The 16,912-nt window shown below is 37.2% G+C and overlaps 1 protein-coding gene across 1 annotated transcript; it reads right to left on the bottom strand.

Moving 5' to 3' along the window:
- Positions 1–2,105: 2,105 nt before the first annotated feature.
- LOC115414868 (mucin-5B-like) lies at positions 2,106–16,886 on the bottom strand. Its single transcript, XM_030128230.1, has 9 exons — positions 16,844–16,886; positions 16,683–16,739; positions 16,534–16,554; positions 16,157–16,328; positions 15,314–15,423; positions 5,333–5,504; positions 3,709–3,830; positions 3,429–3,603; positions 2,106–2,274 (listed from the first exon to the last, which is right to left on the bottom strand). The coding sequence occupies exons 1-9, from the start codon at positions 16,884–16,886 to the stop codon at positions 2,178–2,180; spliced, it is 969 nt and encodes a 322-aa protein (XP_029984090.1). The 3' UTR covers positions 2,106–2,177.
- Between the last annotated feature and the right edge of the window lie 26 nt (positions 16,887–16,912).

Here is a 16,912-nt window from a genome sequence, read left to right as displayed (position 1 = left end):
ATGGAACACTATAATGCTCTGAAGCTTCAATGTACAGCATAGATTTCATTGCACAACTGAGCGCACAGACTTCTTTACTTTAGGTTGACTGTGAAAGAGAGAAAAATGTGTGGAAGTTAATCAGATTACACCCTGTTTACTTACTGTTCCCACCTTTGGTCTGTTCCTGCTTGTTTTGGATTTTACCCAACTTGATCCAGTGTTACTGGAGTACAAATGCACAAATCCTAAATGTCACTTAAAGATACAGGTAGAAAATAAAATGTAGCGCATACATGCCTGCATGCAAGCGGTGGCAACATAAAACTTCCCCACAGTGAAAAAGTTTTCTCCCTTATTTCACATTCTGTCCTGTGCACTGCAGTTTCTTTTCAGTCCCTATCACATGTGTTCATCTCCTGAGGAAATGTTGACAGTGTTGAGGTAGAAGGAATCACCTTGTACCTTCCCAGTACCCCTCAGTCTGTGCATGTGCTTATGTGTTTGTGTGTTATACATATAAGGAGGTGCAGCATCTTGGGTACGTGAGGATTACATCAAGCGAATGTCACATTGAGGAGAATATAATAGAGGCGATTTAGGTTCAAAAGAAAAGAATATAAGAATTCTATATGTGCAAATATTCAGCATTTGTGATTTAAAGTAACTAAGTTATAAGTTGAGAAATACAGACAAAAGCAAATAATTGTTTAACCCTTTCATGCATAGTGGTCACTCCAGTGGACAGTTATTCTACGGCTGTTCTATTGTTTATTCATGGGTTTTGTTGTTTTAGTTCCATATCAGGACTCTTATGCATCATCCAAAACACTGCAATTCATGCCATTACTGTAACTTTGCTGTTCTTGATAAACCTGATCTGCAGTAACATGTTTTAGTGGAAATCAATTGCTAATTGGTATTAGACTGTAATTAACAAACAAATTATTATTATTATTTTTTTTTTTTTTTTTTTGCATATCCTCCTGAGACCCAGCAATGCATTTTGTCCTCTGTAGGGGACAAAAGTTTGACAGTTTTACTTTAAAAATGCTGTCCATTACAAAGGACATTCCATTAAAAAAATCAATCAATAAATAAAAATAGTTTTAAAAATGTATCTGAAAAAACTGTTGCATTATGCAGTTTCCAATCAAGACAAATTTTTTAATGTAAAAAAGCAAAACTGTCCATTTCCTGGGTCTCAGGAGGATTTTATCTCCATGAAATGAGTACTAACTAATATTAGAGTGGGATAAAATGTGAGAAAATAGTAGCAATTTAGCAATTAGTGGCATTAAAAATGCTTTTATTTCATAGTTTTCACACAGTATATCACTTTCTGATGATGATTTTTATAGAAATGTTTCTTTGCTTCAAAACTTAAATGCATGGTGTCCAGCTGAGTGGACATTTTTGTAACTCCATGAAAAATACGTTCATAAAAAAAAAAAAAAAAAAAAAAAAAAATCAATTGCATTGTTTTCTTCATGCCTAAAGAGGAACAAAAACACTCAAGAAAAAAATATTGACTAAGGTTCTCATAATTCGTGCATGAAAGGGTTAAGGTGAAAAAATTGGGACTGGCTGGTGTTTGCGTGCATGTATTTTTAAATAAATGTTCCATTTACTGACTCGTCCTGACTTATACTAAAGCACTTTCTCATCTGTACATGAATGACATCCAGCACCTCCCACAGTAAATGTGTCACTATTATTAGTAGAAGTTTATTTTGTATTGATTTATTTATTAAGGGACAATGCATATGAATGAACATACATATTGGTAGCCTCATAGCATAGTAAGCATAAATCATATTATTTTTAGGACATAGCCAATAATGCAAAATTAAGCACAGATATAACAAAAAATATTTAAAAAATAATATGATTTAGGGTTACAGATTACTTAAGGTTACAGACAAGGTAAATTTCCATCTTTAGTTCCTTTGCAGGCCAAAAGCAGTCAGATAACCCAGCACGTTGCTATTGGCGATACATTGTCTTTTTCTTTAATCATACATGGTTGACTATCATCATCATCTATTAGAATTTCATTTCCAGTAAAAATAACAGTAATGATTGCTTATTACTCCTTCCAAAATCAAGGATGGAAAAAAGTAATTTTAAAGTGAAGTGAAAAGAATTGAGATGTCTTCCTCTCTCATTTCTTGGTGCTGTTCTTGTTGAGCCAGAACTCAATCGCAGCAGCATCCGAAGCGAACTTTGTAGTCAAGACAACTCTTATCCTCCTGGTCTGAGTTGCGGCAAACAAGTCCCACAGTTGGATTGAAGCTGAAAAGTAGTTTATTACAGAATTAGTATGCTACTTAATTTTTTTTAGCGTGGTTTTCAAAAATAACAAGAACTTTCAAAACCACTAATCTAAGGTAACTTAGACTTAAGTTGCATAAAAAAGCTTAATAGTAATGACTAGAGCTCCAACCGATTAATCGTCTAGGTGCTTGAAGTCGATGCAAAAAGTCCTGATTCGATTAATCGACTCGAACTGATTGAAGGGAGATATTCTATTGCAGTTTTCCTGAATTGAAGCTTCTTTGTGCGTCACAATAAGCGTCCGTGTGAAACACAACAGTGGAACCAATGTTTAACAGCAGAGAAATGAAGGAAACAAAGCTTTGATGCAAGAGAATTGTGGTTGAATGATTTTTTTGGATCACTTTGAGTCGATTAATCGGTTGCAGCTCTAGTAATGACTAAAGATCCTCATTGCCGATGACTGTGGTCATAAGTAGTTTTAAAGCAAACCTGAATCATAGATACAGATGAATAACTAGAAATGGAAATATACAGATTTCCTTTTCTTAATTGTCAGACAGATGGAAAAAGAGTTAATTCTTTTACCTTGACATGTTCCATCTGTCTGACAAATAAGAAAAGGAAATCTGTATAAGTTCTACTAGACAGTATCAACCTAATTGGAAATGGAAATAAAAATATAATTGTAATTTACTTGAATTGTTAATATAATCTGTGAATCCCAGTACTGCACTGAATAAGTTTACTGGCTGATCAATGCATCAATTCTGAATCATTAAAACAAGAATATCTATTTTTGTGCCTGTCCTTTCAAATAGTAAGGTATTACTGTGACATAATTTCTTATTACTTTCCTATTTCTTCATTTCCCTTTACTTCACAGTCCAGATCTTAAACACAGTTTTTATAAGTGTACAATGTTAGTGCCCGACACAAACATTAACAATAATTTTCAAAAAGTAATTCTTATAAACAGACAGTTAATAAAATGACATTTCACTCTCCAGAGCAAATGTCTGATTTGTCCTTTTACCACAAGGAGGAAAGCTTCTTCTGGGTCTATTTGTGGACGTCTACAAATTTTCAATACATTGTGAATATTTAAAGGCTTTGTGAAAGAAGTGCTGATGTTGTTAGTGACTGATTGTTATTGTACATTGCAGACTTACAAATGGAAGACCTCCCCTGAAAGGCTGGCCGGGATGTTTGTTCCAACGACAACAGCTTCGATGTACATAGGAGTCTCGCAAATTTTGTTTGGGTGTTCATTCCTCAGCGAACCCAGAGTCTCCCAGTCTCCAGTCCAGCTGGGATTGTCCCGGTCAAACCATTGGGTCCAGCACGCTAAACGGAGCAATAACAGAGAAAGCAGAGTCAGTGCACTGTTCTGAATAAATGTTTATGTATACATGCAATGAAACAGGAAAAAAGAATTCACTTTGTAGAAACAGTATATTTTACCTCCGAAACCACAGTATGAGGGAGGGCAGCTGAAACGAACACGGTAGTCCGTACACTGTTTGTCTGTTTGGTCCTCATTTCTGCAGATGAAACCAGAGGTTGTGTCTGCTCTGAAAACAGAAGGACAATTAAATAACATGATTAATTTACATTTCACAGATTTGTTAGTTGTGCCACTACCTGTCCTTTACAATCAATCAACCAACCAATCAGATTTTATTTATATAGTGTCACATCATAACAAAAGTTATGTCATGACACTTTACATGTAGAGCTGGTCTAAACCAGACTCTTCAGCCAATTTACAGACACCAACAGAATCCTCCAGGAGCAAAGACTTTGTGAGAGTGGTGAGAAAAAACTTCCTTTTAACAGGTAGAAACCTGGAGCAGACCCAGAGAGAGAGAGAGAGAGAGAGAGAGAGAGAGAGAGAGACAGAGAGAGACAGAGAGAGAGAGAGAGACAGAGAGAGACAGAGAGACAGAGAGAGAGAGAGAGAGAGAGAGAGAGAGAGGAGACAGAGAGAGACAGAGAGAGAGAGAGAGAGACAGAGAGAGACAGAGAGAGACAGAGAGAGAGAGAGAGAGAGAGAGAGAGAGAAGAAATGGAGAATACAGAGAGAAAGAGGGGAGAGATAAAGAGAGAGGATAGGTGTATAGATTACAGGAAGAAATATAGGCAGATAAGTTGATTTCAAACCACGATTTACACATTAGGTTCTACGTTTCTCTCATAACTTGATGCTGGGAATTGCATGGAGAGAGAGAGACAGAGAGAGGGAAGGGGGAAAATAGGAAAATAGGGGGGAGACACATGGATGCACAGAAAACTGAACTACAGCTGTTAAACACACTTGAAAATCCCCGGCCTTCAGTCCACGCCAAAGTTTTTGCACGTACATATGTATGTACGACGAACTGATGACAATACTTTGCAGCGAGGGCCGAGAGGAAAAACTACAACTGCTGATGGTAGTATAAGTAGCAATAACTAGAGCACATGTCCATAACTGTCAATACTACGACTCCAAATACAAATATTAACCAGAAAAGCACTCAGAGAGTGCAGACCTCCACCAAGACAGATCTGCCCCCCCTCTGATCCCCACCAAAATTTTATAATTTCTTCCTTGTGCCAGTATCAACATTTCCTGAAAATTTCATGAAAATCCATCCATAACTTTTTGAGTTATCTTGCTAACAAACAAACAAACAAACAAACAAACAAACATACAACACACAAAGCAAAGTGATCACAATACCTCCTGGTGGAGGTAACAATGGACATACTACTACTGCAGCTGTTAGTACCAATAATACAAACCTCTACCATCTACATGTAACTATATAATAAACACTGTCACAACTATATGGATAAATGAATAGATAGTTACCAGTGGCACCAACTAACAAGGTACAACTGCTACGATTAGTTTTTATTGCATTACCATCAGACAAAAGGAGAAATGTGTGGTGTGCTTTGGCAGAGATCTAATGGTAAAACTGACATCTATTGAAAAAGACTTTGCCATATTTTGTACAATGTTTAATTGATGATACAGTATTAATATCACATAAAACACATTCAACATTCTCACTGGTCTAGTGCTTACTTGAAAATGACTTCGCCTGTTGAATTCAGACTCTGCCCAGTCACAGTCTGGACCTCAATATCGGTTGGGTTTGGGCAGATCTTTCCAGGATTTTCATTTCGGAGATTGTCAAGTACTTCCCAGTCTCCAGTTGCAGATGGATCATCTCGGTCAAACCATGGGGTCCAACACACTAACAGAGGGCAGTAATATTAGGTTATATTAATGAAACCTCCAAATTAAATGTATGTAGTTAGATTATTAGAGTAAAATGTGTATAAATAAAACTAAACACAGAAAGAGACACACTGAGTGGAGTTAAAATAAAAATCAGATATTACAGCTATCTATACAAAAGGTGCTAAATATATGTTAGAATATTAATGTGAGTCTCTAACCTGGTTGTGATGAAAGGGGTGCTGAAAAAAAGATGCAAAATTTTAATTAATTGAACTTCAAAAGAATCTTATATTTTAACCCTGAAACATTAAAAACAGAAGGTGCAACATTTACTGTATGTGTCAGAGCTTTAATGTGAATCTCTGTCCTGGTATGAGTGGTGGTAGTGGTTTGAGTAAATTGGCTGTTGAAAAAAGATGAAAATTTAAATTGAAAATAAACTTCAAAAGAAATATTAAAAACAAAAACACTGTTAAAGCTGCAGGAGACTTTCGTCACCAATTTTTCATCAAATCTGTCAAACCCCAGTCATAGCTTAAGTATCACGAATCCGTAAGTCTTTCTGTGATTACTCACTTGAATCTCTTCCCTCACGGTGAACAATTTCAAAGCGAACTCCACCATAAACAAACCATTTGTTTACAAACAGAGCCGGTAGGTAACTCGGCCATCTTTGGAGTTTTGTCACGACGTCCATTGTGGAAAGCGGAGGTTCGCACAGCCGCCTGGCAGTGGCACCGGCAGTGCAACCATTTGATATCATATGGCTGCAATAAACACAACGTGGAAGGGGCTGGAAGGAAGTGGAGTAAGCAGAGCGCCACCTGGCAGTGGAAGCTGCAACAAAGATGATGCGGAAACGGCTGGAGCTCCACTTCCCTCCAGCTGCCAGGCAGCTGCATGAACCTCCGCTTCCCACAATGCACATTGCAACAAAACTCCAAAGATGCCCGAGTTACCTACCAGCTCTGTAAACAAATGGTTTGTTTATGGTGGAGTACACTTCGACATTGTTCACCGAGAGGGAAGAGATTCAGGTGAGTAATCACAGAAAGACTTACGGATTCGTGATACTTAGGATATGACTGAGGTTTGACAGATTTGATGAAAAATTGGTGACGAAAGTCTCCCGCACCTTTGAGAATGGTTGAATATGTCTCATGTAGCATAAAGGTCCAAATAGTAATATTTGGCAATGATCTTGCACATTATGTGTGAATTTTAAATAGCAATGCAAAAAATTACATTGACCATCAGCTGGTTTCACTGGGATAGAAAAAGATGGCAATGATGTTTGTGAATGCATTTGACTTTGATCCCTTCAAATTATTTCTATGATCTAAATCAAAATATCTATTGAGATGGCCTTACCAGAAAGGAATCCAGCAATAACAGCAACACTCAACTATTGGTGACATTTTAGAGTTACAAGTTAGAATCCAACATTTGCACATAGTTATTGCAGAGCTGTATTTATGCAGAAATGCAAAATATAAGTTTATACATTACCAATTTGATCATTTTTGCTGGTAATTTGTGATTTCACAACCTTTGGAAGGAAGAAATTGGGAGATTTTACAAGAATTTAATAAGAAACATCACATTTGTTGACTTAAGATACATTTCCTAAATATAGAATAAATAAGCAAAGCATATTGTTGTAAATTATCAACTTAGCACTTGGGTTTCGGATGGAAGAACCAACACAGGAGAAAATGAAGAATTCACCAAAAAGAAGGATCTAGGTTTAAAAAGTTAAAACGAAGCTTGATTTATTGCTTCAGGCAAAAATATAAAAAATTACAAAAAAAGAGAAGTCAGTTATCAGCTAGTATCTCTTACAAAGAACTCCCTAAATCTACTTCCTCATATATTCCTTCATTACATGTCATAGTCCTTAGTCACTTGGAAGACTTCCATATTTGGTACATCAGTTCAACATACATGTATAAGTGGTTGACAGTTGTTGCTTATTATTATTATTATTATTATTATTATTATTATTATATGTAAAACACGTCAGACATACGTCAATCATTCCACATGACATGATTCTAAGAAAACGCACATTTCAACGTTCACTTCAGTTTAACAAGTACAGTGGACATCTTTCAATAAAACCTTGGTTTGACATCTTCACCAACAGTTCAGCTTACACAGCATAGCTTAACCACAAAGAGCTTCAGTAAGTACAATTGGGCTAGCATTTCTTGACCACAGAAAGTCCGTAAGTTCATAATCTAGTTTTTCTGCTTACTTTTAGCACAAAACTTTCCAAAGCTGCAAAATAAGATCTTTTTTGTAGAATATGACCTTTTCTCCACATTCAGCGCACACAGGTGTGAGTTTCAACTTAACCACACACAACACACGAACCTGGAACGACCCTGACCTTTGACTGTTCAGTACACATAAAATAAAAAATACAAAATAGATACAAAATATAAATCAGAATATAACAATTTAGATTTGCAAAATAAAACACTCATCAAGCAAAACAACTTATAATATTTCATTTCTTCTTTTCATATCTTTTCTCTTTTATGTTTTAATTTTTTAAATAAGTCTTATGATGGACATCTGACATTTTACAGCAAGAAAAGCGTCTTACAAGGTAATGCATCTTAGTGTCTTGTACAATTATTTTAACAAGATCAACAGAATCAAGCGGACATCAGAGTGAGCCACAAAACACTCCAACATTCATATTTAAATATAATATACTTACCCTCAGTACTGTCAAAACCTGTCGAGGTCTAGTGGCTCAGCTCTCCATCTGATGGGGTCCAGGTCATTAAGCAGGGGTCAGAAGGGATCTATCTCAACTTAAGTACCTCCAGTTAATAGACACTACTGGAGCTGATTTTAAAGAGAAGCGCTTGCCTCATTCTAACCACCTTTGTTCCCGAACTCTGCCCTGCTAACCCCGGTCTTACTGGCAGGAGACACCCACACTAAACCAGTGAGTAATCCAGTCCGATCAGTTGTGGTTGTGGAAGGAAAACAAATTATTGCTCATTCATTTTGTCTAAACTTTGTACTTGTTCCTCTGACGAATTTACACTCTGTACTTGTTACGCTGAAGAGACTGAGCAAATAAATAAAATCTAGTTAAAACCGGATACTGTAAGGTAAAACTCATTTTCCTTCAGGGGCCACAGTCAGCCAAATTTGCTCTGAAGTGAAATAATAACATAATAATATATAAATAATGTCAACTCCAAACTTTCTTCTATGTTTTAGAGCAAAAAAAAAAAAAAAACAAATTTTGTGATGAAAAGGTTTACATCTACCAACTATCCTTTAAAACACTGTGAATAACATGAACAAACTGAAATTTCTTAAGAAAATTAAGTGCAATTGTAACAATATCATGTCTCAGTTTATCATTTACACATGTAAATTACAACTTACAGATCACAGTGGATCTACAAATACACAAAACATCTAATAACAGGCAGAATATTGTTAAAATTACGCTTCAGAAATATCAAAATGTTTATATTTGTTGAGGTTATTCCTGTTTTTGTGAAATGTTAGTTGTTTTAGTGTAAATACAGTAAAATGACATGAACATTTTTACATTTACAAAGAGAAAACATTTGGAGTTGTGGGTATTTATAGGTTATTATGATAGTATTTGACTGATCTGACGCACTTGAGATTAAATTGGTCTGTATGTGGAACCTGAACTAAAATGATTAATATCTTCAGTGTAATTTTTGTATTTCACAAATTCATCCCAAAGGCCAGATTGGACCCTTTGGCGGGCTGGATTTGGCCCCCGGGCTGCATGTTTGACACCTGTGCTGTAGGGACATGTTATGGAACTTAGGTAAACATGCAGACGTGACCTGCACAGTACAACTGCTTGTTGACTTTTACGAGAATGCATCACCCCCGTCCTCCAACACCTCCTCCCTCTCAAAAACAGAATAACATTCAAGATCCTCCTCTTCACCCACAAAGGCCTCCATCACCAGGACGCCCCCCAGCCCCATGCCCCTTCCCAGACCCTCCGATCCTCCTCTGCTCACCTCCTAGCCCCACCATTAAAAGCCAAGCACTGAACCTGGGGGGACAGAGCTTTCTCCATCGAAGCTCCAACCCTCTGGAACTCCCTCCCACCTCCTCTCCGACCCCAACACTTTTAAATCCCTTTTTAAAACTCACTTATTTAAGATTGCTTTCAATGTTTAATCCTAATGTTTAATGCAGTGGTTCTTAACCTTGTTGGAGGTACTGAACCCCACCAGTTTCATATGCACATTCACCGAACCCTTCTTTATTAAAAAATAAAATGTGATTTTTTTTCAAATTCAAGACACAGGTATATGTTTTACTGGTGCACAAAATGAACCGTGCATTAACATCACTGTGTTCAAAGAACAAAACCAATACAGTGCATGAACTCACAAATTACATGCCTTTTCACAAAGACATGACCTTTTTTAATACAACCACACTGAAATGGTTTTAATTTTTAACCTTAAGTATTCCAATAATGAACTTATTGTATTTATGCTATTTATCATTTTTAACATTTTAACACACACCCATCACCTAATTTCCATCAGGCTACAATAATAATGAATATTTACTGCAAATCAGTGTGACTGACGGCTTTAGCGTAATACGATTTCTCCATCCACGATGGTGCGTCGGTCGTCGCATGATTGTAACTGACCAGTGCGGTGACCGAAAAATGTAAACAAATGCTACACATGGCTGCCTCCGTGGTTAACAGGAAGTAGCAAAAGTCATAACAACGATGTGAAAAATACTCAAATAATTCGTCAGACGAGTGGAAGAGATTATAAACACTTCCGGATTGTGTTGTAGTGCTATAAGCAACAACAATACACCGCGTATATTGGATGTCAATCAGAGAAAGAGTCTCCGAAGCCGTTTGTTTACATACACGGACCTAGCCCGACACACACCCGACTAATGAGTCGAGTGTGTGTCTTGACCTCTGCTGAACCCCTGAGACTGACTCACCGAACCCCTAGGGTTCGATCGAACCCAGGTTAAGAACCACTGGTTTAATGTTTAACTGTTTTATATTCATATACCTGCACTATACAAATAAAATGTATTATTATTATTATTATTATTATTATTAATATTATTATTTGTGGGTGTCCAGTCTTAGCAGACTGCACCCTGTTTGCAAACAGCGAGACTTTATCTCTGAATCTGTGTGTTGATCATTGCTAATTATTGCTGGTTGTTCATTTCAATCTGAAATATCATTCTGTAATAAATTTTATAAATCTACAGGGTTATTGTGCTTCTTTCATTCTCACTGTAAAATCTAGGCCCCGACAGGGGTCGCTGCTTCTATCGGATTTAGGCTCTTGTTACTGATCAGGTATTATTCTTAGGTCCAGACTAGAGGACCCTGAGGACACATTAAAAAAAATAGGTGGAAACTTGGCCAAACTTACTTTTAGAACCTTTGATGTTATGCACACATAAACCTTACATTTTACAGTTACGAGCATTAATCTGCTATTCTGGGAAAATAACTCAAAATGAGAAGGGAAAATTATCTTTCAATAAAACTTATTGAAATGCAATTTTGTAGCAAGCAAAGCGTAAGAATAAACATTTATTTCCAAATAATCAAATCTTAATTGGGATTAAATGCTGATTAATCTCACAAAGACCCCCTTCATTTCTCCCCCATCAGTCTCTCACAATTCAGTCAGTGTCTTTGCTTTGAATCCTCTTAGAAATGTCCAGAAAAGTAAAAGTAAAGAATTCAGCCAGAATCGAGGGTTTCAGGATTTTCCCCGTGCAGTCTGATCTTCTGATGCCGCTGCAGCTACTTCTGCTATTTTTACCTAAGCCCTGTGTTTTAACCACTTCTTACAGGACTAGGGCCATCAGTCCTGATAATTCTACATCCATGTCTCTTTCCCCCTTCTTTGTCTCTTAGCTTGGTCAGTAAACATCTGGGGCCTCATGTACAAAGGTTGCGTACATACAAAAACCTGGCGTACGCCCTTTTCCACACTCACGTTCAGATGTACAAAGAGTGACATGACCGTGGAAATGTGCGGTGCTCCACGCCAACTTCATAGCTGGCGTACGCACGTTTGTAGTGCTTTGGAACCATTGGCAACACTTAGAGGTGATACTGGGAAACTGTTAATAATGTGTTAAAGGTCATTCCTCCGACTGATGTGCACATCAGAGATACACAGAGGAACAATTAACACACCGGTCCGCCATCCTACTGCCAGAGCAGCACACCCCCCACCAGAACCAGACCCTGGACCCATTAATGCCAATCCTGCCATCCAAATAGGATGGGATTTTAACCATATGAAGAGAGAAGGACACAGAATTCACTTGTCGATAAATGTATTTAATGTAATATTAATGTCTGTGGGAACATTTATAAGTCGGTCCAGGCGCTCATTGACGCCACCGATTGTCCTCTTGTGACTCGGGTGAGCAAGGGTGAGGACACGGCTGTGGACGGGCATCAGCAGCTGGCCGTTGGACCAAAGAAATCCCATGGTCTGTGACAGGCTGAGACTGTTTCTCACCATCTTCTGTCTCATTGTCTTTTTGGAAATAATAAAATGAGTGATTAAACACAAGTCCAAGTCTTTGATTTCTTTTTTGATATCCTGACGTGATTACATGTGAACCTTTATCTTGTTTGGCTGTGATCAGACTATTGTATGACTCGTAGAATGAACAAATGTGTGAGTTACACAAATACTAAATATATATTTATCTTGGGGGGGATTCGAGTCACCCCTGTGAGAACAGTGTCACTCACAACAGCAGCAACTTTCTGCTCAAATGGGCAAAGTTCATTCTGTTTTCTCCTTCTGCTCGTTTTGGCCTGCAGTTCGCGTTCACCTTGACGTCATCATTTGATCATGCAGAGAGGGGAATCCCACCTGCAGACCCTGTTTATACTGATTTGCATTTATAAATATGGTTGTGGAGAGGGAGGAGTCTGGTACTCCAACCCATGCGCTCAATTCCACGCTGACTGGGATGTACAAAGGAAATGTGCTTGGATTCGGGCGTACGCTCAGTTTTGTTCATCTGGATTTTTTTGTGCGTACGGACTTTTCTGGATTTGGGCGTACACCAGGTTTCAGTGTGAAATCAATGCAAGTCTTTGTACATGAGGCCCCTGGTACTATCAGTTCGTCGTTCCCTGCTGGAGTCCATCATGAGGTTGTTGCTTAAGCGCTTCTTTCACAACATTTCACCCTTTACACAAAGCCCTCATAGGCAGATCATTTATCAACAAAAAACTTCACAATGAAAAGGTTTTCTCCCTTATTTCACATTCTGTCCTGTGCACTGCAGTTTCTTTTCAGTCTCTATCACACATGTTCATCTCCTGAGGAAATGTTGACAGTGTTGAGGTAGAAGGAATCACTTTGTATCTCCCAGTACCCCTCAGTCTGTGCATGTGCTTGTGTTTGTGTGTTATACATATAAGGAGGTGCAGCATCTTGGGTACGTGAGGATTACATCAAGTGAATGTCACATTGAGGAGAATACAGTAGAGGTGTGATTTAGGTTCAAAAGAAAAGAATGTAAGAATGCTGTATGTGCAAATATTCAGCATTTGTGATTTAAATAAACTAAGTTGTGAAATACAGACAAAAGCAAATAATTGTTTAAGGTGAAAAAAGGTGGACTGGCTGGTGTTTGCGTGCATGTATTTTTAAATAAATGTTCCATTTACTGACTCGTCCTGACTTATACTAAAGCACTTTCTCATCTGTACATGAATGACATCCAGCACCTCCCACAGTAAATGTGTCACTATTATTAGTAGAAGTTTATTTTGTATTGATTTATTTATTAAGGGACAATGCATATGAATGAACATACATATTGGTAGCCTCATAGCATAGTAAGCATAAATCATATTATTTTTAGGACATAGCCAATAATGCAAAATGAAGCACATAACAAAAAATATTTAAAAATAATATGATTTAGGGTTACACACAAGGTAAAATTCCATCTTCAGTTCCTTTGCCGGCCAAAGGCAGTCAGATAACCCAGCATATTGCTATTGGTGATACATTGTCTTTTTCTTTAATCATACATGGTTGACTATCATTATCATCTATTAGAATTTCATTACCAGCAAAAATAACAGTAATGATTGCTTATTACTCCTTCCAAAAATCAAGGATTGAAAAAAGTAATTTCAAAGTGAAGTGAAAAGAAATGAGATGTTTTCCTCTCTCATTTCTTTTTTCTGTTGTTGAGCCAGAACTCAATCGCAGCAGCATCCGAAGCGAACTTTGTAGTCAAGACATTTCTTATCCTTCTGGTCTGTCTTGCGGCAAACAAATCCCTCGGTTGGATTGAAGCTGAAAAGCAGTTTATAACAGAATTAGTGTACTAAATTTTTTTTAGCGTGGTTTTCAAAATAACAAGAACTTTCAAAGCCACTAATTTTAAGGTAACTTAGACTTAAGTAGCATAAAAAAGCTTAATAGTAATGACTAGAGCTGCAACTGATTAATCGTCTAGGTGCTTGAAGTCGATGCAAAAAGTCCTGATTCGATTAATCGACTCGAACTGATTGAAGGGAGATATTCTATTGCAGTTTTCCTGAATTGAAGCTTCTTTGTGCGTCACAATAAGCGTCCGTGTGAAACACAACAGTGGAACCAATGTTTAACAGCAGAGAAATGAAGGAAACAAAGCTTTGATTCAGGAGAATTGTGGTTGAATGATTTTTTTGGATCACTTTGAGTCGATTAATCGGTTGCAGCTCTGGTAATGACTAAAGATCCTCATTGCCGATGACTGTGGTCATAAGTAGTTTTAAAGCAAACCTGAATCATAGATACAGATGAATAACTAGAGATGAAAATATACAGATTTCCTTTTCTTATTTGTCAGACAGATGGAACATGTGAAGGTAAAAGAATTAACTCTTTTTCCATCTGTCTGACAAATAAGAAAAGGAAATCTGTATAAGTTCTACTAGACAGTATCAACCTAATTGGAAATGGAAATAAAAAATATAATTTTAATTTCCTTGAATTGTTAATATAATCTTTGAATCCCAGTACTGTACTGAATAAGTTTACTGGCTGATCAGTGCACTAGTGCTGAAGCATTAAAACACAAATATCTATTTGTGTGCCTGTCCTTTCACATAGTAAAGTATTACATCATACTATGAAATAAATTCTCATTACTTTCCTATTTCTTCATTTCCCTTTACTTCACAGTCCAGATCTTAAACACAGTTTTTGTAAGTGTACAATATTAGTGCCCGACACAAACATTGACAATAATTTTCAGAAAGTAATTCTGAAAAATAGACAATTAATAAAATGACATTTCACTCTTCACAACAAATGTCTGTGATTTGTCCTTTTACCACAAGGAGGAAAGCTTCTTCTGGGTCTATTTGTGGATGTCCACAAATTTTCAATACATTGTGAATATTTAAAGGCTTTGGGAAAGAAGTGCTGATGTTGTTAGTGACTGATTGTTATTGTACATTGCAGACTTACGTATGGAAGATCTCCCCTGTGCTGCTGGCCGGAGCGTTTGTTCCAACGACAACAGCTTCGATGTACATAGGAGTCTCGCAAATTTTGTTTGGGTATGCAGCCCTCAGCGAACTCAGAGTCTCCCAGTCTCCAGTTCCGCTGGGATCGTCCCGGTCAAACCATTGGGTCCAGCACGCTAAACGGAGCAATAAAAGAGAAAGCAGAGTCAGTGCACTGTTCTGAATAAATGTTTATGTATGCATACAATGAAACAGGAAAAAAGAATTCACTTTGTAGAAACAGTATATTTTACCTCCGAAACCACAGTATGAGGGAGGGCAGCTGAAACGAACACGGTAGTCCTTACAATATTTGTCTTTTTGGTCTTCATTTCTGCAGATGAAACCAGTGGTTGTGTCTGCTCTGAAAACAGAAGGACAATTAAATAACATGATTAATTTACATTTCACAGATTTGTTAGTTGTGCCACTACCTGTCCTTTACAATCAATCACATTACGTTCTACATTTCTCTCATAACTTGACGCTGGGAATTGTATGGGGGGGGCAAGGAAATAGGGGGGAGACACATGGATGCACAGAAAACTGAACTACAGCTGTTAAACACACTTGAAAACCCTCGGCCTTCAGTCCAGGCCAAAGTTTTTGCACATATGGACGGATGGACGACGAACTGATGACAATGCCTTGCAGCGAGGGCGGAGGGTAAAAACTAGAACTGCTGATGCGGGTCTAAGTAGTAATAACTAGAACACATGTCCATAACTGTTAATACCACGACTCCAAACACAAGTACTAACAGTGGACATACTGCTACTGCAGCTGTTAGTACCAATAATACAAACCTCTACCATCTACATGTAACTATATAATAAACACTGTCACAACTATATGGATAAATGAACAGATAAAGTTACCAGTGGAACCAACTAACAAGGTAGAACTGCTACGATTAGTTTTTATTGCATTACCATCAGACAAAAGGAGAAATGTGTGGTGTGCTTTGGCAGAGATCTAATGGTAAAACTGACATCTATTGAAATAGACTTTGCCATATTTTGTACAATGTTTAATTGATGATACAGTATTAATATCACATAAAACACATTCAACATTCTCACTGGTCTAGTGCTTACTTGTAAATCACTTCGCCTGCTGCAGCCAGACTCTGCCCAGACAAAGTCTGGACCTCAATATCAGTTGGGTTTGGGCAGATCTTTCCAGGATTTTCTTTTCGGAGACTGGAAAGTGTCTCCCAGTCTCCAGTTCCAGATGGATCATCTCGGTCAAACCATTGGGTCCAACACACTAACAGAGGGCAGTAATATTAGGTTATATTAATGAAACTTCCAAATTAAATGTATGTAGTTAGAGTATTAGTGTGAAATGTATCTAAATAAAAATAAACAGAAAGAGACACACTGAGTGGAGTTAAAATAAAAATCAGATATTACAGTTATCTATACAAAAGGTGCTAAATATATATGTTAGAATATTAATGTGAGTCTCTAACCTGGTTGTGATGAAAGGGGTGCTGAAAAAAAGATGCAAAATTTTAATTAATTGAACTTCAAAAGAATCTTCTATTTTAACCCTGAACCATTAAAAACAGAAGGTGCAACATTTACTGTATGTGTCAGAGCTTTAATGTGAATCTCTAACCTGGTATGAGTGGTTTCAGTGGTAGTGGGTTGACTGGTAGCGGTTTGAGTAAATTGGCTGTTGAAAAAAAGAAGAAAATTTAGATTGAAAATAAACTTAAAAAAAAATATTAAAAGCGATTAAAAACACTGTCAAAAATGGTTAAATATATCTCATGTTGCATAAAAGGTCCAAATAGTAATATTTGGCAATGATCCTGGACATTATGTGTGAATTTTAAATAACAATGC

Source organism: Sphaeramia orbicularis, chromosome 24 (assembly GCF_902148855.1).
Source record: "Sphaeramia orbicularis chromosome 24, fSphaOr1.1, whole genome shotgun sequence".
In the NCBI taxonomy this organism is placed as follows: domain Eukaryota; kingdom Metazoa; phylum Chordata; class Actinopteri; order Kurtiformes; family Apogonidae; genus Sphaeramia; species Sphaeramia orbicularis.
Note: the sequence above shows the minus strand (reverse complement) of the source record. Positions and strands in the feature narration are given on the sequence as shown.